This window comes from Falco punctatus (assembly GCF_963210335.1).
Source record: "Falco punctatus genome assembly, chromosome: 4".
NCBI lineage: Eukaryota > Metazoa > Chordata > Aves > Falconiformes > Falconidae > Falco > Falco punctatus.
Window position 1 is genome coordinate 57,739,945 of NC_137583.1, and position 24,613 is coordinate 57,764,557.

A 24,613-nucleotide genomic window follows, 5' to 3' on the forward strand; every position below is an offset into this window, starting at 1 on the left:
GATATTCATTCAAAATCTGCAACTTCCACACAACTCCGTACAAAGATCTCCTGGCTTGTACTTTCACTTAAGATTTTCTCAGCTAGAGCCTACTTAATCTGGAATAAAATACTTGAAGTGAAAGAGCAGCAACAGAGCAAGGCAGTCACCTGTTCTGCTCTGTTTCCAAGAAAGAAATGGGATAGTGGTGGTATAAAGAAAAAAATCAGTAACCTTCATGCCCTGCTGCGAGCAGAGCCCTACTTCTGCAGTCGCACTCAGCACAACACAAAGAATTTCATGGCCATGACACCTGAAGGAGGAAAGGAAAACAGAATAACGCCAAACTGGTGAGCAGATGAACTGACTACTTTTTGAAACAGAAAGGAAGCATGTGAGACTTCCAACTTTAGTTCCCTTATTTTCTTTTTTACAGACCGATGTCAAGTAACACATTGTGCAATGGTGTCTGTATCCATGTAGGCCTCTGCGCTTTCCATAATTTATAAAATCCAACCCCATCATGTTTTATCACACAACAGACTTTCCATAGTGTCATGTACCAAGAATTCCCCTTCTCTGAAGATCCCAGGGAGCCTTTAAAGACTTTAATCAGCCTTCACACCACAAATCTCTCACATATTAAAGAAAGATGGGATTAAGTCAGTGTGCTTATGCTTTCTGTTGGTTTCATGTAGTCAAAGATATAAACATCGACAAGTTACAGATGTACAGAAAGATAGTCTCAAAAGATCTAAGCTGGAGAAGTTGCAGAATTAAGATACTGTCCTAGATAAGTATGCAGAGGTCGGCATGCTAAACACATGGCATCAAAGCTGACAGAGATGGGTAAAGTGACTCATATATACAAGGGACTTGACTTTGTCACGCAGCTATTCCAAAACAGCAAGCACAATCTGAAAAGTACCTAAGAAAAACTGAAGTCACAAACACACAGAGCAATATGATGCCTTTTTTGTAAATCAGGTTTTCAATCGCAACGTAATTTTTTCCACCAGCACACCCAAACACAGACATTTAAAAATTATTTGTCTACAAAGAGGAACGAAATGATTTAAACAACTCCAGTAAAATCTGAGCAAATCTTTTCTGATCTTCTTCTTGGGAGTCCACTCTTCAGCTGACTTATAAATTTTGTTTGCTTCTATTTCACAAGACAAGAAGAGGTTGGGTTGTAGATAACCTTCTGTTCAAGCTCAGCATATCTTTTCAGAAGTGGACGATAGAGCTAAAAAGGAAAAAGAAATAAGTATGTCTAGGTTGAGAAATTAGATTTTTACATCATGCTGCAGTTAAAAACATCTTCAGACCTGAAGGTTTGGGTTTTTTTCCCCCAAATTGCTCAAGAAAATGCTGCAGTCTTCCTTTTCAAATGTCACAGCCTTTTTTACCATCTCCTTCACAGCTTAATTTTATGATGTGCACAGGTTGTTCTTATTGTGGCTGTAAGCAGAAGTCATTTCTTCCAGAGGAAGCAGCTCAGCTAAAGTCACCTCTCCCAGTCTGACATGCCCCCTTGGTAATCGCTGTCCTAATCACCCAGGCAGAACTCCCGTCCTTGCCTCCCCCCACTACCCCCGGACGGATCACTGCCTCTGTCCCTCCTCCTCTGCCTTGTTAATAAGCACGCTGCCACCCTGCAGCACAGTCCAACCACTGTCAGAAAGGTCCTCCTTGGCCAATACGCTGACCAGGGCCTTCTAAAATACACTTCACACTCCCTCTCCCACCCCTCTCATACTCCTGTATCTATTCGAGCTTCTTCTCTCCTTCACATTGTTCACAGCCACGACTCTTCCCAAATACAATCTGCTCCATGGCCAGGCTCCTCACTCCCTGAGCCCCGGCCCAGGGGGAAAAATGGGGACCCCACTTCTTTTCACAACTATACCGAGTATCTGGGTAGCTTTTTTGTATTTGCCTAGCTAGAATTCCCCAGGAGTTTTTAGATCCAGAATTGTTACAACCATAAAAAGAAGAATCAAGACTCAAATGTATTCAAAACCCCAGATGCAAACATGCCCTCTGCTTTTGGATATGGGCGAGATCCACATTGAGATTCGTTTCACGTTACCTTTTCTTTTCCCCTCCTCCCTTTAAATTCATCACAGGATGTATCAGAGAAGATGAGCTGCTTGTATGTGACCAGGTTACATCACAGAAAACCTGAACAGACCCTAGCCTTACTGATAGCTCCAACCCAAAGCTGTACTTCGTCTAGATCTTGGAGATACCCCTTCTTCATTACCTCCTCTTTCTGCTTTTAACTGTCCATCTATCAGGAGTTTGACAAGCCATACCAGGACAGCTTCACTCATTTGCTGGCTCCAGCACAAGGAAGGGACGGCCAGGAGCCAGTGTGGGGTCTGGTACAGGCTCGAGCAGTCTTTAGGAGGATGCCATTGAGGTCATATCACTGCCACAATGAATCCTAGGGGCTGCCAGTCTAGTCTACAAGCCCTCTGCACTGATGTTATTCATAATCAGAGCAGTCTCGCTCCTGGCTCCAGGTTCAGAGAGGTTATAAAGCCTCAATGAATCATACCCAGTAAACTGTTCTCATCAATAAGCGAGATCCAGCATTTAAATGCATTTTATCCTTTTCTGGGTAAGATCCACAGCCAATAACTGTATATGTATATGCATGATAAAGTCAGGAGGAAAACGTTTCAAGCATAAACTATGAGGCCATAGGAAAAGACAGGGTTACTCTTCCACGGTTTTATGTATAGTCTGCAGTAGCCTCAGTGTCTGTAATATTCACAGCTTCTCAGTGGAAGAAAAAAAAATAATCACAGTTTTCTCATCCAGAAAATAAAAATTAGCATTTTAGTGGTTTGTTTCAATTGACAGCAAAATAGCCAGTTTCTGTGTTTCCCTCTTCCTGAATGATAGTTTCAGTTTGACCAGTGAAACCGGGATTTATTTCTTTCATTTCCACTTCCACCTTCCACAATGGCAAGGTGAGGGTGACTTAATGGACAAATTCTGCAGAAGCAGCCTGTTTTGATCAGCTCCTCCCTTTTACCAACCAGATATTACAGAAGTTAAAGGACATTTGTACAAAAGATTAAGTATATGAAGGGGAAGAATAGAAGGCGCATCTACAGCAAATGGGAAGAGGCACTGTTCGCTTGCCAAGGCATCACCTGGACAGTTTTTAAACTCATCTCACAGTGACTGAGTCTTACAGTGTCTGTCACTGACTACAACAGAGAAACCTGCTCGCTCCTACCTCTGCCACAGACTCGTTGAGTGACCCTGGCCAAGTCATTTAACACGTATGTGCCCCAACTCCTCTTTTCCACAGGACGGTGAGTGATACTGAGATCCACGGAGATTTATACAGATTTATGGGGTTAGGAAACAAAATGCACCACTACTATGAAATACCACATGATTCAGCATGGTATGTTTAACTAACTACTTGAGGGCCTTGGGGGGTCAGTGAAGTACACATATATATTCTTTTCATGTACCCAAAGAATATTATTGCTCCCATTTCTGCTAAATATGCACATCAGAGTAAACAAAATATTGAGCAGGCAACTATGCCTATACTGGGACTATCAGTTTGTCAAAACAAAAGCAGCTCCTTTATTCACTGAAGGATCTATAATCAAGCCTCACTATTTCTTACTTTGCTATTCTGTAAATTTGATAAACCCTAAATGCTTCTCAGAAAAGATTCAGCACAGCAGAGCTGCATCGGTAAGTGGGCTCAGGCACTGAGAAAGCAGGCTCCATATCACCCAGCAGTATTTTTACAAAATACACAACAGCCCTTTTACTAGAAGGCTGGGAAGTATTACTGTTAATAAATCACTCTAAATTAAAATGTACCAAAATAAATGAACAGCCACGTTTACTGATACAGTTTTTTCTCCTGTTTATTGGGCTTAAGCACTTAGCTTGCTAATTGAGAAAATTCAGGCATTTGCAATAACCTTCTCAGCCATTACAGTAAATGAATGCTGCATTATGGACCATCTGAAGAAAATGCAAACAAAAAATTAAGACTATTCCTTGTACTCTATTCCCGTTCAGATGGGGTAAAAAGTAGCACAGTTCAGAGGGCTAAGCCAAAGTCTTAAATTCTTCTTCCTTAGGGAATTGGGCTGTAATACCACTAGTACATCATGGCTGATAAGCGCAGCAGTACTACAAGCTTTTCATGAGCAGTATTTTACATGCCAGCTCGACACCAGCTGAAGTTTGGGGCCAAAGCAGTGCAGCTCCCATGAAGTATGGAGAAGAAAAGCCAAACTGCACTGACCAAGAGCATGGCCTGAGCACACACATAGATGGGTCTGTGAAAGATGCCTCTCCACATCTGCCACGACTGAACTGCCTCCGCAGACCCTCAGGCAACTCCTCCTAAGTGATTCCAGGAGTCTTTTTCCTAAGGCAATTATATAGATTTATTTTTATAATTGAGGTCCAAAGGGAATAAAGAACTCTCAGTGATGCATAAAAACTCAAGAACATAAATTCTCTCCCTGTCATAGCCTCAAACCTAATATATCAAACCATGATATTTAACAAAAGCAATTACAAGTATCACAACATGAACCTTATTATTGTCCATAATTTAATTGTCCTTGCTATATTATGGCCTTTTCTCCTGTTTATCTCTATAGCTTACACCACAACATCAGCAGTTGTCTGATGGCTTCATTTACAAACCCTAAACTTCTCTCCTGGGACAATCTGGCCACACTCCGACAGTCCCACAAATAACTAAGAAGATGCTAATGATAAATATTGCATTATAACAGAGAATAAATTAACTTGCCCTCCCTGGAAAATGTACTCAAGTAAATGTTACCTTGTGCTCTAGTCCAAATCAAGTATGTCATCCTCATACTATATCTCACCATAGTACCAGCCTATAAACTCAACAGGGCTTTTTTTTTTACACTGTCCCTGCCGCCCTCTAAAAGCAAAGCCAGCTCCAAATTATTACTACAAGTGACAATCCACATAGATCCTTCTGTCTCCTGCATTGCTATGTTAGCCAATGATTGAAGCAATTCAAAATTTACAAATTACAGAGATGATGCTGATGATTACCTAATTTTAATCTACCCGAGTACATTTAATCTACCCTGAATAGATTAAAATTAATCAGTCTCTCAGAAACACTTGCTACTTTTGATTGGTTCCTTTTTTTTTCCCAACCAAACTCAAATTACTCAAAGAGATTTGCTTAAGAAATCAAGAATTACACATTTTATTTTTAAATCATAGCCGTAGTTTACCTTTCATAACACAGAAAGAATACTCCTAAAGCAGAAAGATTATGGCAGTGTCCTGAAATGCTCTGAAGAACCCTCCAAGGAACCACACCTCAAACAGTTACTTTATTTACTTCAAATATGCATTCTGCAAGCCTATCTTAATCAGTTTAATAGGTTAAAAAAATTTATTGGCTACAAAATTACCTTAATCAAACTCCCATCGATACCTATTATATTTTTGTGCTTGTATTATTATTACCTACTTTGCACTAAATTATCAATCTAAACCAATTCTAGGAAACAACCTCCCCCCTCCAAAATCTAACTCATCAAAAATATAATTATTTTAAATCAATGAATAGGTCGTTATAACCTTCCTGGGTAATAGGGTCGCTTCTATAAATCTACCTACTTACAAGGCAATTCACCAAAGTCAAGAAAATCTTTTAGGTCTATGTTTTCCCTTCTTGAATTTTTGCAGGATTAATACATCTCAGTAGAGTCAATAATGCAATCAAAAATTACACATCCAGAGGTAGTGAACTGCACTATGCCTTCTCCCTACAAAACCGTACAGGACAGTATCACAATAAATCTGACACTATGTCACAGACACTCAGCTTATATAAACACAAATGATCAACTCCAGATAATCATGTTCTCTCTTACACGTTTTTGCTTAATTAACCAACTAGCCAACCATCTCTGTTTTAATAGATTACTAAAATGGATCTGAATTATAATGCTGGAATAATAGATTCCTTCTGTCTGTTAACATATATTTGATGCTCTAGCATCTCCTGGTTATTTCTGTCATGCTTAGTGGTTCTGATTCATCTTCCTCCCCAGGGTGGAGAGGAAGCTCCTAAGAGGTGAGGTGACTCTCTAATTTTTGCTATTCTGAAAATAGGGAAGAAGGATTCATCAGCTTAACCCACAGATGACTGAATTTGGCTAGCCTCGGTTGAGCAAGTGACCAAAGACTACTCCCACAGTGGCTGCCACCACAATACTTTATGACCCGTTTGGGCATTGGCACAATTAGAAACAAGCTCAAGTAAGCCCCTGCACCCTACAAATATACTGTGAAATCGGGCTCAGCTACGGAACTTAGTTAGGGTCATAGCCCCACAGAGGGATTTATTGTCTTTGAAATGGTCTCTGCAAGGCAGGACAGTCTGCTGCAGGATAAAAGTCACATTTTTGCCAGACAAGTTGGAACTTATGGGACTTTACTGACTACTAATTCATCACCCATCACAAGCTCTATGTTCCCCATCTTATGGCTTTATTCAATTTTACCAGCCCATCAGTTTAATTGAACCAGAAGAGCTGTTTTGTGTGCCCTGTTCTTCCTTTGTGAAATCAAATCCATTATCAAAAATGAGCCCTCAGCAATCAAAGAAACACTTTTTGCATTTTTGGTTCCTGGAAACCCCTACTGCGTGCATAAGCCTTGGCAATGAAGAGGAAGCTACATCAAACTGTCGCATTTGCCCTCTATCTATAGGAGCTTTTCCTCTCTCCGATGATCTAACACATATTGTCTCTGACCTATACCAGGAAGAAAGGATGAAACCAGAGCAGATTGCTGTGTTATGACCTGTTTTTTCTCCACCTTGCCAAGATTTAGTTGTAGCCGTCCAAAACATGTAGGGAAGTGGTCCGGGAAATTTCACATTGGTTAGCCAGATTCTTTCAGAAGAGCTTCTCAGCAAGACAGAACTTAACCTCAGGATGACTTTGAAGTTTATAAAAAGAACCATCATTTAAGTGAAAGGCTCTAACCTCAACAGAATGAAATCGGATGGACAGGGAGACGCAGCTCTGTAAAAAACAGAATCAAACTGACTCATCACATTATGAATTTTTACTGCACTGTTCATGCTAACACACTGTATTACTGACAGGCCCTCTGGCTTTCTGCAGTTTCACAGCCATGAAACTAGCCAGGGAATCCACCATCAACTGCAAAATTATAAGACAGGAAGTAAAAAAAATTGGTGTAGAATACATAATTGCAAGAACCTGCTTTTAATGGAATGAAGCTGACAAGCTAAGCTAAAGTGCAGGAACGGTTATTCCTTCTCATGCTTCATGCTGTTTGGCCACTACCTTCTCTATCATCCACTCCTGTCTACTGGGGCAATAATTCACTGCTGTACATCATTTAAAACCAATAAAAAGATGTGCTATGAGAGCCAGGTCTAACCAAGTGGAAAAGGAGAAGAAAAGTATAGAGAGGGAGATAATTAACTCTTTTAGCTTCCAGGCCATTTTATGCAGACGGTAAAATAGAAAGAGGTAAATGAATTCCCCACCAACGTTTCCAGTTAGGTTAGCTTGGTCCCTGCAGGGGTACAAGGTGCTTGCTGCTCTTGCAAAGGCCCCTGTGAGTGACAGCTGTATTCCCTGCCCTTGAGTTTTATAGCTGAAGCAGCACCAGGGGGGTCAAAAGCAGGTCTCTGAGCACTCTCCACCTCCACACAAGCCAGCCTGGCAGCTTTTCAGCAGCCAGCATTTTTGGGGGGAACAGGGCAGCAATGTGAGGTTGAATCAGACACCAGGGATGTGCTCCTGAAGTGTATTCCCTGCAGATGGCTTCAGCTGCAACACAGATGACACAGGCCATTGCTGTTAATTATTTTATCTTTTCAAATGAGGGGGGAAGGTTGAGTAAATGAGATCAGATCAATCAAGTTTAAATTATTCAATGTCTTAATATTTCTGAAGGGGACTTCTATTCGATTACTGAGCTCCTCCATCTCAGTTAATAATTAAATAATACGCTGGCAGGCACAATGCAGCATGATCATTTCTATTATTACTCATGATGATATCTGGTGCTCCACTACACATGTAGCTGGGAGTTAGTAGTTTTGGCAGATCATTAATTTCCCAGTTTAAATAAAAGCCTTAAAACCTTCTTGCCTGTAGTTAGGGCACATTCAAATCTCATAAATGGAGAGTGTAAGGCTGTGTTGGTGTAAAAGAAGTTTCTGCACAGCTTAAGACAGATTCACCTTTGGTCACTTAAACTTGTGTTCTCTAGGAATCTTGCTATATTGTATTTTTTATTTATTACTGAACTTTATATTTCATAAATTATTGTAATCTAAGGCCTGTGGTACCTTATAGCAAGAGGTACAGGGTTGCACGGGAGAGCCTGAGACAATTCCTTCCTTGCTTTTACAGGGGCTGGAACCACACAGTGTGCAACAACGACTATTTATTTTGCTTTATCTGTACGGCCCCACAAAGCAAAACTTCCACCTTCAGATGCACTGAAATTCCCAGCATGGGCATGGCACCTAAGACCTGTACCTACTGAATCTTCCCAGTTGGCACGCTTTCCGACTGGGAGCTACAAGTGAAGATACACAATTGCTGACCACTGTTTAAGATAAGAAAGGAAGGATTTTTGGGGACGTTTTCCAAGAGGCCAGAAAGCACCATCACCACGCCTTTTTCCATGCTGCTTCCTGCAAACAAGTCAAGACTATTTTGTCAATATTAACAGTTACAACCTGACTGACCTGTATTTAAATTCAACCTATTTTGTAACTTTTTCTGTCCCTTAAGGAATAGATTTTGTTCTGGGATCACACCCAGTTGGGAAAAATCACTCTCACAGACCTGGATGCAGTGATCAGATTACTGCAGCAATACAACACCGAAGATCTCCCAAAATAAAATCTACCTTTACAATCAGGAGTAAGAATCGTGCAACCCAGTGTTTCTTAAATTAATCTATTTTACTAGAAGAATTAGTAAAGCACTACTTTTTGAAGCAGGCAGGAAATGAAAAGAAAAATGGTATTCCCAAGCTTGCTCACCTCCTTAGACCCAGCAGTTGGTGTAACAGCCAATCTAGGCTCCGGTGCTAATTTCACAACATCAGCCAAGGACACATTCGTCTCAGCTACAAGCCCTGCAATGAGAATCACAATCCTGATCAATGCAAAAAGCACGTGAGGGATGTGTCTTGACTCCCTGGCAAATTAATACATTATATTGATCTTCCCTGGTCAGGTCAGCATTCAGGATTGAAGGATAAATGGCAGAAGATCTTACATTCCTATGCGCTAGCCCGGGAAGTGGGGACTCTGTGATTGAGTTTTTGCCAATCACTCAATTCGTACCCTGGAGAATAGGTAAGCCGCAGGAATGCTATTCAACAATATCAGTAATTATGGTTACAATACAGTAAACACCAGTGAAAATATGTGTAAGCAAGGGATTCAAGGACAAAATGTGACTAAAAAAAGGGAAGAGAAGTGAAAACCCTGTCAAGAAAATACGCAACAAATTATTAAATACATTTATATATAAAGAAGCAGAATAACAGAGTTCTGCTACTACACCATCTTGCTTTGCAAGTGAATCACAGCATTTCAGGAGCTCCTTGTACACCTTCTAAGAACCCCAGGCTAACTGCAGAACACCCTACTTGCAGGTGTACATTGTAACATTATTACGAAGACTTTGCCATCAATATTTCATTTATATTACCAAGTCTTCACTTTTGCTCAATTCCTTTGCCTGGCCAAGAGTGAGTCGGCTGAAAGCATCGATCAGACATGCCATTTAGAAACACAAACAGCAAGCCCCTGGGGCTTGGCTGCCAGCGCACCTGAGCTGAGGAGTCCCTCCATCAGCATGGCATCTGAAATCTTCCCTCAAAGGCTCTGTCAACCAAGCCTCGAGACTTCATATGCCAAACTGGCAGCCAGAATACACATCTTCCACACAAACAGAATATCTGCACAAACTTTAAGGACAGCTCCACGTTTCACATACGTTCACGGACAAGCAATTTGCCTGCAGCATTAGGCACTGGGAAGCTTCTAGTGGTTCTGAAGCAGTAGGCAAAGGTTGAGTGCAGAGGAAAACAGTTTGGAAACTTGGTCCCCAAGGTGGAAAAATGGTCACATCGTGGCTTCAATCATACTGTTAATCTAACGGTACTGTTTCCACTGCCCTGCAAGAGCATACTTTGCCTGACAGAACCCTTGCGTCTTTTCTGGAAATAAAAAGGAGCACATGCTGCGTGCATTGAACACATCGACTCAAGTTTTGTCAGTAATAAAACTGTGCAGTTTTCTGTGTTGTTTTCAAATGCAAGAGAGCATGCAGTCTTCAGATGCTATAATGTGACAGCAGAATTTGCTTCTAAAATTAAAACCTGGCTGATTTCTTCTGATGACTGATGTTATCTTTTCCATGCTTGTTGCAATCCCATGATCCTACATGAACATGTACAGAACTTACAAATCTTAAGGTCCAAATCCTAAAGCTTCTAATCAGAAAAACTGAGGCTAAGAAAAACTGGCATAAATAAGGACTTCAGAATTTGATACACATGCCTTGATTTCTTTAGCTGTAAGATAGTAGAAATTGTTTTAAACCACATTAATAAAATTTCCTGCTTGGGATTCAACTCTTAAATGGCTGATGGCCCACCTTTAACATACACCTGCATGTATTAATAGATTTAAATCAACTAACACTTTAAATCAGGGACTCGGACTGTTACATTACAGTGAGTGATGTAGTACAGCAAGCAAAATGACTGGTCAACCTAAGAGTATCCCAAGATTTATGCTTTTATAAGAGAAAATGCATGGAGCCCAGGACACCTTGCATATCCTTTGTCTTGACATTTGAAAGCTGGAAGATACATATAGATTTAGTGACGTTCATTTGGCCAGTGGTATTACTGGTCCTGTTGTCCCTGATCTCTCTGATCTTCTTTGCTAGGATTTATCTTTTGCTTGGTTTGGCCATTTCAGCAATTCAGTTCACAGCCTGCCCCCCAAACTCGGGCAGCAGGCTACACCAGCACCTTCACTTGGCTGTATTCTCCCAAGAGCAGCACGTGGAGTAGCAACTCAACACATTAAGGTCCTAGACTTTCCCCTGTCAGTACCAACAGGTTCCAGGCCCTTAGAACTTTCCCCTGTCAGTACCAACAGGTTCCAGGCCCTTAGAACTTTCCCCTGTCAGTACCAACAGGTTCCAGGCCCTATCGCTTGGCTGAGAAGCCACCACCAGACTTGAATTCTGATGTAAATGTTATTCTTGGGCCTGATCCAAGCACACTAAGAGCAGAAAACCCTCTTTGACCTGAGTGACCTTCCAGTCAGATCCACACAGCTTTATTCTCCCCTCATTTTCAGTAATGTTAATCCCAAGTATTAACCAAGTGAAATTAAATGCCCAGGCCGCTCAGAAGTATCTCCTTACAGTCTTACCTTGAATTGCTCTGTAAGCACTTCCCAAACAAGCAGAGTTGGCCGTATCAATAGTGTACACCGGTGCGTTGAACACATCAGACAGGACCTAAGAAGTATCAAAGCATTGGTTATGCATATCCATGAAATACCAGGGGTAAGCAATCCCCTATCTCTGCTTAGGAAAACAAATAGCTACCATACATCCCAGCCAAACATTTGGGTTCCCACAGGAAGAAGCACTGCAGGCAACGACGAGTCCTGAGCTTGTCACACAACAGGGTATTTGTAAATCTGAGCTACAGATGTAACCGCAGCCAGTAAACAAAGTCCCATTTCTCTCCACATCTCTTTATTTCAAATTCAGAGAAGTCCAGGTTCAAGCATCATCTCCCTCGTAAGCCCACACAATCAGACCATGCCAAAGGATTAAACCAGGGCAAGGAGATCTGCTCAGGAGCCCACCACTGGTGCCTGTATTCTTCCATTGCGTTTAGGGCTGAGCCAAGTGGGAAAAGGAGGAGCGAGAGGAACCAGTCATGGCTCCTCAGTTCTCAACTTTGATAAAATAAAAGCTCCAGCAGTATGAAGGCCTGCTAAGCCTGTCTTCACCTCCACCATTTCTATGTTATTAGGGTTAGCAGCAAGAACGACACAGGAACTAGTTACAGTTTCTAAATTTACCAGGAATTTTCCTGTATTGGAGGGATCCTTAGGTATGAAGATATACCAAGACTGTTCTCACCTTGGCTTGAGCAATTCAAAGAAAATCTTACAGGCAAAGAATTTGTTAGGGTATCCAACAGATACTAAAGTTATTCAACCACACATTATTCTGCATTGAAATCAACACCAGGCAACTTCCATTCAACGAGTACACGTGTTCTTCCTCACAGCGTATGTTTAGGAAAATGGATATAGAAGGGGAAAAATGAAGACATATTTGGATAGAGACACGGGAGGTTCAATAACTCTTTTCCAAAAACATTGTTAACAAACTCTTTCCATTTGGTTTCATCACCTCTAGGACTGCAGATGCCCCTCAGGCTGAGCAACGCAAGCAGCAGGTAACAATTCAGATCTAACTTGTGCTGGTTTTATTACTTTTGCCAAAGGGAACAGTGGTATCACCCGATTTACACCCACACAACCAAGTCTAAAGTAAGGCCAGAGTTTCCAGGAAGCCAAACCATTTGGATTAGTGATCTGCAACCCTGATCCAGGAATTTTCAGCCCTACTAATCATGGGCCCCAGGGCTTCATAAAAGATGACTAAGTAATTAAATTCATATATGCTATAGAAGAAAACTGTATGTGACATTTCTGAAATATTTTGTGTCCTTCTCTGAAAGTTTGCGGGGAATCTGCAAATCAAAACCTTTGAAAATCACCATTTTTCATACAAAAATCATACATTTTTCATATAAAAAGTAGCTGGTTGCTAACTAGAATACAATGAAAGCCTGAGCTTACAAACTTAAAATACTCTCTTCTGGCATGATAGCCAAGTCAGTATTGCCTAACTTTGCTTGCAAGAAAGCATTGAGCAAAACATGAGCTTCAATGCCAGAGGATAAATGGAAAATTAATCATGATATCTATTGAAAAGTCCTCTGGAAGTAGTAAGGTCACAGAGTGCTCATTCCACTGTCCATCCTGCCAGCCAATACTACCATATTGTTTCAGCACATTCCCCATCTGCTGCTTCATCTCATCCCTAACAGGTATTTCTTGTCTTGAGCTGGAATTGTACATTCCTTTGGAAAATGCAAGTCTTTTTTTTGTCTTTTTTTTTTTTTTGCATCTCTGCAGAGACTTATACAATGCTGTTCTGCTCTACTCTGAATGCTAATAAGTACTGTAACACTACAAATAACTACCTTTTGTGCCACATGATTATAAAATCAAAATTATTCAAAGTTCATATATTAAGTCATTTGAAACTGTAGAATCTCTCATGAATAATTTTACAAGGAACTGTTACAGGTTTTACTGTTAAAAATATTTCACCATGTTTCATGTGGTCATTAATCAAGCACCACATATGTTATAAAAAGCTTCCCAGAACTGTGGAGAAAGCTACCCTACTATATTTTTTTTCAACAGATATTCCTAAGTTGTCTCCTTTGCAGTGTAAAATATAGGAGTTACTGAATGTTGATTAATTAAGTGATAAGTCTTTTGTAGCCCTGGAACAAATTATCCAAAATTGACCATGATAAGGATGGAAGCTGTTATTCCTCATGCAACTGATATGGCTTCTGAGGTTTTGATTAAATTAAAAAGAAGGATCCAATTAACCAGTGATTGAATTAAGTGGATGACACTGTATTGATCATATTATTTTAAGACACTTTTAATGAGTTTTAAAAGCAGCTGTAGTTACACGTGAAGAGCAAGCACCACAACTACCACTCTCCCATCCCCACGATTTTTCAGCTGTGTATGTTGCAGAATTGCATGTTATAAGAATATTCAGTTCTCTGCCTTCATTCCACAGCAAAGAGATCCTCCTGGCACCTAAACTGGAAATACAGCTTTAAAAACAAACTCATCTATTAATCCAATCTCCTTCCTGACATATTCTTAGTAGAATTACTCCAGTGGGGACCAATGTTTTAAGCAATTAACCTATCAGCTAATTTTCCAACGTCAGGTTCCTAAGCAAAATAACCAAAGTAGATGAAAAGAAGTGACATCTGCAGGCAAAACATGCCAGATTTGCTGTGTCCCAATCAGCTGCATAACCAATGGTTATACAAACATGTGGCTTAGATGCCTTAGGAGAAAGACAGCTTTCTGCTCTTTGCTCTTCAACCTCCGTTTATCTAGCTCAGGTTTTGCAGAGCAGAAAACCTTTTTTGACTGCAATTGTCAAAGAGTATGGTGCATAGTCGAGGCTGGCCTCTAGACACCCCAGCTGATGGAAAGGGATTGGCATCTCCAGAAAAAAATTCGCCCTGTGTTGACTAACTTCAGTGCCGGGACTTAGCCCCAGACTAAACCAGGTGCCTTTTGGTGTAAATGTCTACCTCCAGGCTCAGTGCTGGAGCCCCTAGTCAAAGGGGAGCTTGTCAAAGCTGTCAGTGGAGTACAGAAAGCTCTCAGGCTCGCCCCCAGGGAGATGTCTACATTTGCTCAGTTAAAACACCATCCAGTTTCCTTTGCACTGTAACTGACAGGATCTCAGGACTGACAGCTCGCACACAGATGTCACATCGCAGGTGACTGGATTTGGGCGAGAAGAATCCCAATCCAGATGTCTAGTTCTGTGCTAGCAGGAGCCAGCTGAGGGGCCTCTCACCATTCTCAAGCAAGGCTTGCCAAACCTCAGCGAGCAGAAAGAGGGAGCACACGGTACTCTGTTCTTGAGAAGATGGACGAAGGATCTTAACCAGGGCTGGATGTGCAGCAACAGCAGCAGCAGAGTAAGGTGTGAAGAGGGAGGACAGGCTGTACAGAAGCATAGCCTCCCCCCAGTATATGACACAATGCTAATAAGTAACAGATACTCAGAACAACAAGGGCAAGGGTTTGGGGGTTTGCATGAGGGTTTTCTAGGTGTTCAACACCACATAATCCCTCTCCAGTTTAAATTCATGGTCTTTGATCTGAATGGCAAAACCTAGAAAAATCTCAGGTGTTGTATCAAGTCTCTTCTAGATTTCTTTGCTGATTGATTTGATTTAAGTCATGAGACCTGGAAATCATCAGTGCTTCAGATACACATTCATAAAACTTGTCAAGTGTAAAAAAAACCCAGAAAACCTTTAAAGTTCAATACAAAATTAGCATTAGGCTAATGGTTTCCACACCAAACCTGAAGAAAAGCCCTGAAGACCTGCAGCAGATTTAGAATTCCACACCAACACCTTCTTGTGCAGCTGCAGGGATTTGGATTCAGTACCTCAAACTAAAAATGAAGATGTAACTGTAAGTTCAGTTCAAAGGATTTAATTTTCTACTTACCTGTAAGATCTTTTTATTGTGGGATGCACCACCCGTAGCCAAGATCCTTGTTCTAGGCACTGCAATGCAACACAACACACAGATCAGACTGAACGTGCATATTGCCACGATTTGTGCTTCCAAACCAAGCAATGAGAACAAGGAGGTGCAAGTTGGGTGATCTGGGCGCTCTCTCTCTCTCTCTACCTCTAATTTAACTTCTGTAAAAAAGGGGGTAAGACCAATTACCCACCTTTGCAAGAGACGTTAGAACACTTCCTTAGAAGAGGCATATTGCAGATCCATTGTTATTATAGCGCTAACAAAGTCAGGGAGATTTGCAAAACAGATACACAGCAAGAAAGGCAGAGTGCTGTTATACTACAGCTCTGGTTTGAGGTCAGATGGGTTTGGCTCATAGCTGTATATATACAAACTGACAGATAACCTTTAAAAATCACCACTATTTTCCAAACTTAGCTCTCTGTGACGTTCACAGTCAAGAGTTCACTGAAACTTGGGCAATCCCTATATGCATGAGTGACAAGGAAGTGTGTCGAAAGGTAATTAGAGATGGTCTAAGTCACTTCAATCAAAAAAAATATCTGAATCTTCACCCAATGCGAACCCACAGTTTGGGGGCATTAAAAAATAAATTATCCTGCATTCTTTAGTATTTAAAGAAAATGTCTTTCCCATGCCTCATCATTTATTTGTGTGCAACAAGTCACGCATCTATGCATAACCACAATTCAGCAAGGCACTATGAACATGAGTATTCCAAATTATCTCTCTGAACTACTTTAAAGGATTAAAACAAAATAAACTCATAAATACTTTGATATCATACATTAAAAAAATCTAACCACTTAATTACCCTGATTTATGACAATAATAAGTGATATCAGCACGTATACCCTCCCAAAAAGGGAATTTCAGCGTGGTTATTATTTTGTTATTTGAACCTCCTTTTTAATAAAAGCTAATGATAATTTATTTCTTACAAGGCAAAGCTGGTCTATACTGATGCCCTAAATAACTTATTGTAATTTATCCTTTCAAGTGTCTTAATGACAAAAGCCCTGAAGACAGAATTAGAAATAAAGAGAAGATGCGACCCACCGTGCCATTTCTAGACCCAGAGCTAGGTGCTCAGGTGGAGTCTAAGACCCAGACAAAGCATTGCATGGGGGACCCTATTTTACTGACAAATTTTAATTTTATTTTCCTCTTTGGAGGATATTCAGTGATGCACAAATTGGGTTTTAAAAGCCATTAGGATCTCTGTCAATGTCAGTAAACAAATAAAACAAACAGCAGAGTGATTCCTCAGAGAAAACAAGTTTCAATTATTCCAGCACAGAGTGACAGATCCCTGCCAAGATTATCACAACATAATAGCACAGAAACCAGTGAAAAATAACTAGTAAGCCTCTGTTCCTAGAAACCAAACCGAACTCCAAATGATTTGCCTAGTAGTTGCAATTCTGTCTTGCTAAACCTTGTTGCGAATATAAATTCTTGCAGAACTACCACATCCAACACGAAAACATCACATTTCAGAGACAGCCAGTAAGACAGAATGAGAAACAGACACGTCTGCCACACTTCACAGCAGCTACAACCAAAGAATAAGGCACGCTTGCCTCTCCACCGCCTCTGGGATGGGGCTTAATAAACTGCTGGGCTATCACCATCTGGAAAGAATGGTGGACAATATAGAAGTGGTCAAGCCAAACAGCAACCACCCCGGTGAAAACCTCAAACGTATCTTAGCTCATCTCCAGCTGCATGCCAGTGCTCTGTCTCTGGGCTTCTGCTCCACAACTTTCCAAAGGTTTCAGAGCTCCGTCAGTGTGTATTGCCACCTGCTTTCACTGGCACAGTAACCGATGGGCCAGGCAGGGCTGATTTGTGCCTCCTAGCTGACTCCACTGCCCCTGTAAGAGGCAGCACATTTGCATTTGGAATCGAGGACTGGACAGGAGACTTACTCCTTGCCAGGTCAGAAGATTCAGAGTTTAGCTACGTTATCAATTTATGCCAGAACTGTCATTCAAATTACTTCGATATAACAAAGTTATCATAAGAAGAGTAGGGGTGCATTTACAGTTTGCATTGATACAAACCGCTCACGAGTACGCATTTACCCTACTAGTAGGTGAGTTAGATTATTTACCAGGGCAGCAAACAGTTCTCAAGTTTAAAAGTATTTAACACCCTGATTATCTGCACACCCATCTTAATCCAGACTGATTCATTCATAGCAAAATACTAAGAATTATTTCAGTATATAGCTAACCTACTTGATAAATGAAACTAACTTAATTTATACCAAGTTGCTAACGTTGGTTGGACATCTCAAGTTCTAAATTGGATCAGCTTGTGAGTACTAACACACACAGATACACAGTAAAAAAAAATCCAGACCCTATGCTGAAGTTACATGAAGGGCACACTCATTCGTTCTCCTCCACTTTGAATAATGAGGGTGGCTCACCTCACCAGAAAACATCCCAGCAGGCAACAGCCTAGTGAACCTCAGCCATCGCTGTCTGACAACCGAATCTGATCCACCATACTGGATCATATGGTGGCACATATGCATCCCGGCCATGTGGAAGAGTGATCTTAGGTGAACCCAGCGCACCGCGTTTCCAGAGGCAGCTCTGCGTGCGGTTAGAGCAGAGGCAATGGCTTCCTTGGTTGAGTTTCAGCTGCTTCTTACAGATGAGGACTAGGTCGCAAAAGTATTTACTGGAATTTGCTGAATTTTAGGTTTACCTCTTATTTCAAACTCTCTCCAGAGAGTGAGGAAAATGCATTGATCGCTGATTTCAGGGATTGTCTTTTTAATGCCAATATTGTGTGCTCTACTGAACGGGGAACATTTGCTCTGAGATGTGTAATTGGATACATCTTATAAATAAATAAAGAAAGCCCATCATTTATGTATACAGGGGCATTTAACAAAGACATCGTTCATCCATCACTAGCAGTGTTCTCAGCCGGCTGTGTTTGAATCTGTCAGGAGCTACCAACTATCCCCTATGGCAGTGCACAGAAAGAACTTAAATACAGTGTTACTAAAAAAAAATTCAAAACCAACACCAAAAACCCAACAGTTGTAGCAAACATCATTGTTTGTTGTTTAAAAACTGAGAGAATCAGTTTTAAACATCTTTTAATTAAAAGCTCCCTGCATAGTACCTAACCAACCAGTTTATTTCCTTCCTATTTAAAAACTAATGATCTTTCAGAGAGCTGATCGAGAACTTTAACCCTATCTAGAAAGCACCTGCAGCTGCGCATGGCATGGTGTCATCCTGCAATATGCACATCGTGCACAGATCTGTTATCTGCCGTGGAACGCAGTGACTGATATAAATGAAATTCAGGTAAAATAATAATTCCCACTGGACAGGAGGAGGGGGAAGACCCAAGAAGTTCACTTGGGAACATGTGGGAAAACTGAGCACAAGGCATTTTCCCACACAAGGTGAGAAGGCAGCCCACTCTATGCATGTTACTACTCAGACAACAACCTCCATTCTGCCCTTCACAGAGATCCAGCAAGAACTGAATTATTAGTTAAAGTTCATCTCCTGGCTCTTGTTTTCAGCCAAAATATTGCTTTCATTGAAAGGCATGTATGGGGAGGGGGCGTAAAAATAATCTGTTGCTGAGGAGAGAAATTACTGTTATCTGTGTCCAGCCATTGTCAGTGGTCCCAAAAAGACTGGTCCTGCATCACTATGTATTTATAAAAACAGATCTGATGCCTTTCCAGAAGAGCAAGAAGTTTAAGTAGAGTAAGCCAAAAAGTGCAGGAATAACAAAGATTTTGGAAAGTGCAGACTCAAGGAGCACTGCCCGAGTGGATTCAGCAAGTGAGACAGCAGAATCAGTAACACAGGGCGAGTGTCTCCTGAACAGTCTGACATCCCCTTTAATGGTCTTGGCCCATTAACCACAGCTATTAAAAAAAATAATCACATAAGCAAACTTCCATCAATCAGAAGGTTTGTGCTGATAATTAGTACCAAAGTCTGCTGCCACATAGTTTGTGCAAGATGACTGGAGGTAGAAGTTCAGCCTCCTCTTCCACCAGGAGTGGGTCAGATCAGACCACTAAGTGGTCCAGATGCTGAAACCGATGGGATGGCTCCTGGGATGGCTCAGGGCTTTTGGATCTGGCTATATTTCAACTGGACTGTAACAATGTGCCTGTGTCAGTCTAGAATTTTGCTGGCTCATGGGCTGCAAACTCCGAAAGCAGAATTTGACCTTAGATTTTAAGGCTGAAAACTCTTTAGCTTTTTCATCTAAACTTCCAGTGCTGCACAGAGCCCTGGTTTGTATCCCAAACTCCAGGCACTCTGTCTTTCAAAACTCCTAAAAGACGTTTCCAAGGCTTCATCCAAACAACTTCACAACATCTTTCTCATCACAACTGAATCCATAAATAAAACAGAACAACGGAACATGCATTCAAAAAGCAGCTGATTATGCACATGAACCCACGCCAGCTATAAGCATGATTGCGAATAACTGCAATTTACAATTTGCAAGCAAGAAGAAATGTATCAGCCCCTCCTTTATTTCTCTGATTAACTCCAAACACTATAATTTCAAAAAAAGTATTTTCTAGCTTTTCATTCAAGAAAAACAAACCAAGAATATATGATTATTTTGTCCCATTTATAAAACAAATGTTCCAAAATTGCCCTTCTTGCATACTAACTCTTCCAATATTCATGCTAATCTTTCATATTCATATAAGGACTGTGAAATTAAACTCCCGCTATGGTAAAAGGTTTCTCTTGTCTATATCTTGTAAAATATGAAAATGTACAAGGTACTGAGTGCCTTTTATGTTACTCCAAGTTCTAGAACTGGGTCCAAAGGCGCTTGCTTCTCTACCTCATTGTGCTGCATCACTTTTGGCATAACTTTCATAACAGGAAAAAAAAAAAAAAAAAAAAAAAAAAAAAAGACCAGCCTTCAGCATATTAGACACTATCTACCTAAGGCAAAAGTAACGTAAATTGGAACACACACTTTTTTTTTCCTTTTCTTTTCCGCTTCTTTTTTTAATTTAGACCCAATACAACTGTCTGAGTGAAAAAATTACAAGCTTGAAGCCAAATACTCAAACAAATTCAGCCACCTTTGCAATTCTAAAAACAATACTGTAATTCATAAAAGCCATTAAAAAAATAGTTTTAGAAGTGTTTCTAACTTTCACTTTAAAGCATCAGCTAATTTATTCCAAAGAAAAGCAAGCCAGACTTGCCATACGGGTTAGCTGTTTTCTTACTTACAAGCAAAAAAGTTTTCATATTCTGTAACATGCTTTAATTTCACTGAGGGTTTCAATTGCTCAAATGACTGTCAGAAATTTTCCAGACACAAAATTTTATTCTTATTTTTTAAATGCAGTGCCTGGGGAGGAAAAACAACTTTTAAAGTAGAATTATCATCAGCCTCTAAAGGCTACTGAAGTAGAGCTACTATCCTACCAGCTGTAATTCAACAGGGGAAAAAAGCCTTGATTTCTTCAGCAGCCATGACAAATACGGCTAATATCCTCAACAATTTATTCTACTTATACAGATAATGTCTCTACAATGATGTAGGTAAGAACAGGCATGATTTTTCTTGCTCACACTACTCTAAGGCAAGAATACCACCACTAAAATGAGTAGATGCGCACACACCAAAGTAAAACAGAGTAGGAAAGGTATCCATGGTCAAGACTCTTATGCCACTGATAGTCTAGGTCACCTTATATTCTCAAATAACTTCTAACAGCAGAAATTGTTCTTCATGAGGGTGCCAAATTTGGCTTTCCTAAGACCCTGCTTCAATAAAGACAAAACTTTAAGCTTCAGGTTTTGAAATGCAAAGACACCAAATCACCTGAGTCTGAAAATCCTCAGCCTAGCTCACTTCAGATATGAATTAAAATTTAACATTGACTCAAAGCCTTCCCTTTTTGATGGATTTCAGAAAAAATAAACATAGAAAAACATGTACATAAATTCTCTCTTAACAGCACCTTAAATTATTGCAGATCACCACAAAAGTACACGCAGCCTAAGATGTACTATCAGAAACAAAACCTACTCCAGATACAACCCCACTGACAATTCAATTTCATTGACTTTGGCAGGGTTATACAGCAAGAAAAACTTTGGTACATGAATGGTAAATACTTGTTTGGGAACAAAGCAGATCAATAGTTGTAATACTGTTATAACATATACATTGACACCCTCCCAACAAGACCTCTGAAATATCTGCATTTTTGTAGAAATAGTGCAGAGCTGTAATTGCTTATCAATTTGCTGTGATTTTTTTTTTTGAGATGCATATCTCTATTTGACAGAATATTTTGATGAAGCCAGAGATAAATTCCAATGGTAATGTGTAAAAAAATAAATCCACAACTCAGTACTGGCACTTACAGCAAGGGAAAAAAAAGGGAAAAGAGAGAAAAAAAGGGAAAAAAAAAAAAAAAGAAAAGAGATTCAGACCAAAAGTTTTTGTAGATATAGGCTGAATATTTTGGAAAATATTTCTGTGACAGCTTTTAAGGAAACGAAGGAAGACAAATTAGAAGGACCACTTAAAATCCGTTTGGTTGAGACTGAAAACGTATTTGGGGAAAAGTCCTCTCCTGAAGACATTATTACTAGAAGTAGTTTAATAAACCCTTGTTATCTCTAACTTGTGTAAATTCTTCATTCTGAATTAATTCCTTTAAAAAAAAAGTAATACATTTCATGAATTAGTAAGGTAAAATGGGTTCACATATCAATGTAACTGGCTTACATCAGGTTTATTTTTTTTATTTTTTGGCCACTCAAAGTTCTTCTGTTTTGTTACCCGAAGTTTAGATATGGCAAGAACTGTGAAACTTAAAAATAATGTGTGTTGGGGAAAAAGACTAATCACCACAAAATCTACTCAGCTGTTGCTCAAACATCCATAAAGTGGCCAAGGTTCCAATTAAAGCTTAACATAACAAAGCGCAACCTGCTTTGATTTACCCCATGCTTCCACAATTATTCATAGACTCTTGGCAGCACCTCTGCCTTCACCCTCCACTTCAGAATTCCTGTCATTCAGCAAAAATAAATGTGAAATCTGGAACCAATGCGACAAATGAATTGATTCTCAAAAAATATTCTGAAGCAGGTGGTACCAGTCTGAAAACAAAACTTAGAGAAGATCCAAACTGGGCATTTGAAATCCAGCCACCACATTCAGCTACTTAATAACCTACCTACAGAGAGCTCCAAAAACGTAAAAGGTCAGAGTGGACCATCTGCTGAAACGGTATCACACAACTTTCACACAGCAATCTCACCACCCAGCTCAGCTCTGTATTCACTGAACTGCAGTCATCTGAAGAAGACACAGAACCTCAGCTGAAGGACCCAAAGTGACAGAGAATTTACCGTGTCTACTGGCTGTTTTCATGTTTAATACCCGTAAAGTTAAATATGTGCTCTTTCCCCATAATTTAGATTTTTCTTCTTTAATCTTCTAGTCACTTGATCTTTGTGGCTGTAGCCTTCCAGTTAAAACATTACTATAAACTTGGGTTTCCCCTTCTCGTTTTGGCACTTACAGACCACAATTAAATTGCATCTTGTCTTTCTTTTTGATAAGCTAAGGATATTATGTTCCGGTACTCATTAAAAGGCATAATTTTGAGACCACAAACCACTGATTCTTAGTGCTGCTGGTATACTACCAGTGCCTAGCAGAAATGTCTTCACCACTGAAACCACTATCAAAAGAGAGCAGTTGGTAAAAGCATCAAAAATGTCTACTCTAGAAGTAGCTGATATTGCACTTGGTCAGTTTGCCTATCCAAGTACTTAGCAGGAAAGTGTGAGGTTTTATAAACTGATAAATGACAGAGAACCTTGTGCTACAAACCTGCCTGCCTTCTTGGGAGAACATTCCAGCTCTGAAGGTCTGTAGCCCCAACAGACACATGCCCTGCAGTGCTGCAGTAGGAGGTCAGATGTTCTACGGCCCCTGTTGCAAAAAAACCCTGAGTTCAGGAGGGCTCTGCACCGAGCTACACATCGGTGCCTCTCGGAACCCTGGAAATGCAAACTTACAATGCCTGCTGCTCAGTTCCCAGGACTGGAGGTGAGATACCCACCCAAAGTCAGGAGCATGCAAGATGCAGGTCACTGCTACCTTAGGCATTTTCCACTGACTAAACCCAACACATTTTATGTGCTCTGTTGCTAGTATTTCAGCAAAGCTCAGTATTGCCTCAAAATCTTCTGACACATGAGAAATTTGTGCGTGACACTCAGCAAAACATACACCCTCCCATGGCTGTCACAACTCTGATGTAAGTACTGTACATGGCTTTACGAATCACACATCAGTACATAACGCTTGCTACCACGTTATTTAGAAACACAAAACCCATTGTTTTAAAACTATTTTGTCCTCATATACAGCAATTTTCAGCCTTTCAAATCTTCTAAGGGAAACAGAAGATTACATTGGCAAATCAACATGTGACACCATCCATCGAAGGTTAATATGAGAAAAGCAAGGAAGGATACAAACGAGGTACCCAAGGTCGCACAAAATCAGTAGAACAACCAAGAATAGAACAAAGACCTCTTCATTACTTACATCACAAACACATTCAATTCTGCATTAGTTAATCTGCAGAGTCTGTGCATCAGTAGCAAGACATGTCCACAGGAGAAAATACAATAATAATCAGCTGCAAGTTCAGCATTACCTAAAGCCACGGGATAAAATTAAAAGGTACAGGGTGTGATGGCCTGACCTTGAATACCACTTGACTGAAAAGAGGAAAGAATATCCTTCCAGGTATTTTAATTCTAGAGGAACCCAAATCACCACAAACTTGGAAAAAAAAATCCGTTTGGGATCTAGATTTGCAAACCAGATCTCTACCAGATCTCAGGACTACTCTGCTTCCCTCAGCACCAGCCTTTGCACCTTATCAACATCAAGCCTCTATAAAGAAAAAAGTCAAAGCCCAGATATCATTTTATTTTTTCAAAGGATTAGCCAGCTGAAAAACAGAAAAGAACTTACAAAATAAGGCAATTTGGGTGATTAGTTTACATGATTTTCCAGAAGAATTACAACTGTTCCAGCATCCACAAATATTGCCTG

At 40.3% G+C, this 24,613-nt stretch overlaps 1 protein-coding gene across 3 annotated transcripts in view; it reads right to left on the bottom strand.

The window, feature by feature from the left end:
* Positions 1 to 936: 936 nt before the first annotated feature.
* XYLB (xylulokinase) overlaps positions 937 to 24,613 on the bottom strand; it is an 84,435-nt gene continuing 60,758 nt past the window's right edge. For 2 of the 3 annotated variants that reach the window (XM_080386951.1, XM_080386950.1), the window contains 4 exons: positions 15,443 to 15,501; positions 11,495 to 11,582; positions 9,077 to 9,171; positions 937 to 1,228 (listed from right to left, as the gene is read on the bottom strand). In XM_080386951.1, the coding sequence (XP_080243077.1) occupies positions 1,145 to 1,228; positions 9,077 to 9,171; positions 11,495 to 11,582; positions 15,443 to 15,501 (326 nt within the window). In that variant the 3' untranslated portion in view covers positions 937 to 1,144. Of the gene's footprint in view, positions 1,229 to 9,076; positions 9,172 to 11,494; positions 11,583 to 15,442; positions 23,477 to 24,613 lie in introns of those variants that run through there. The other variant, XM_080386952.1, reaches the window with a different exon arrangement.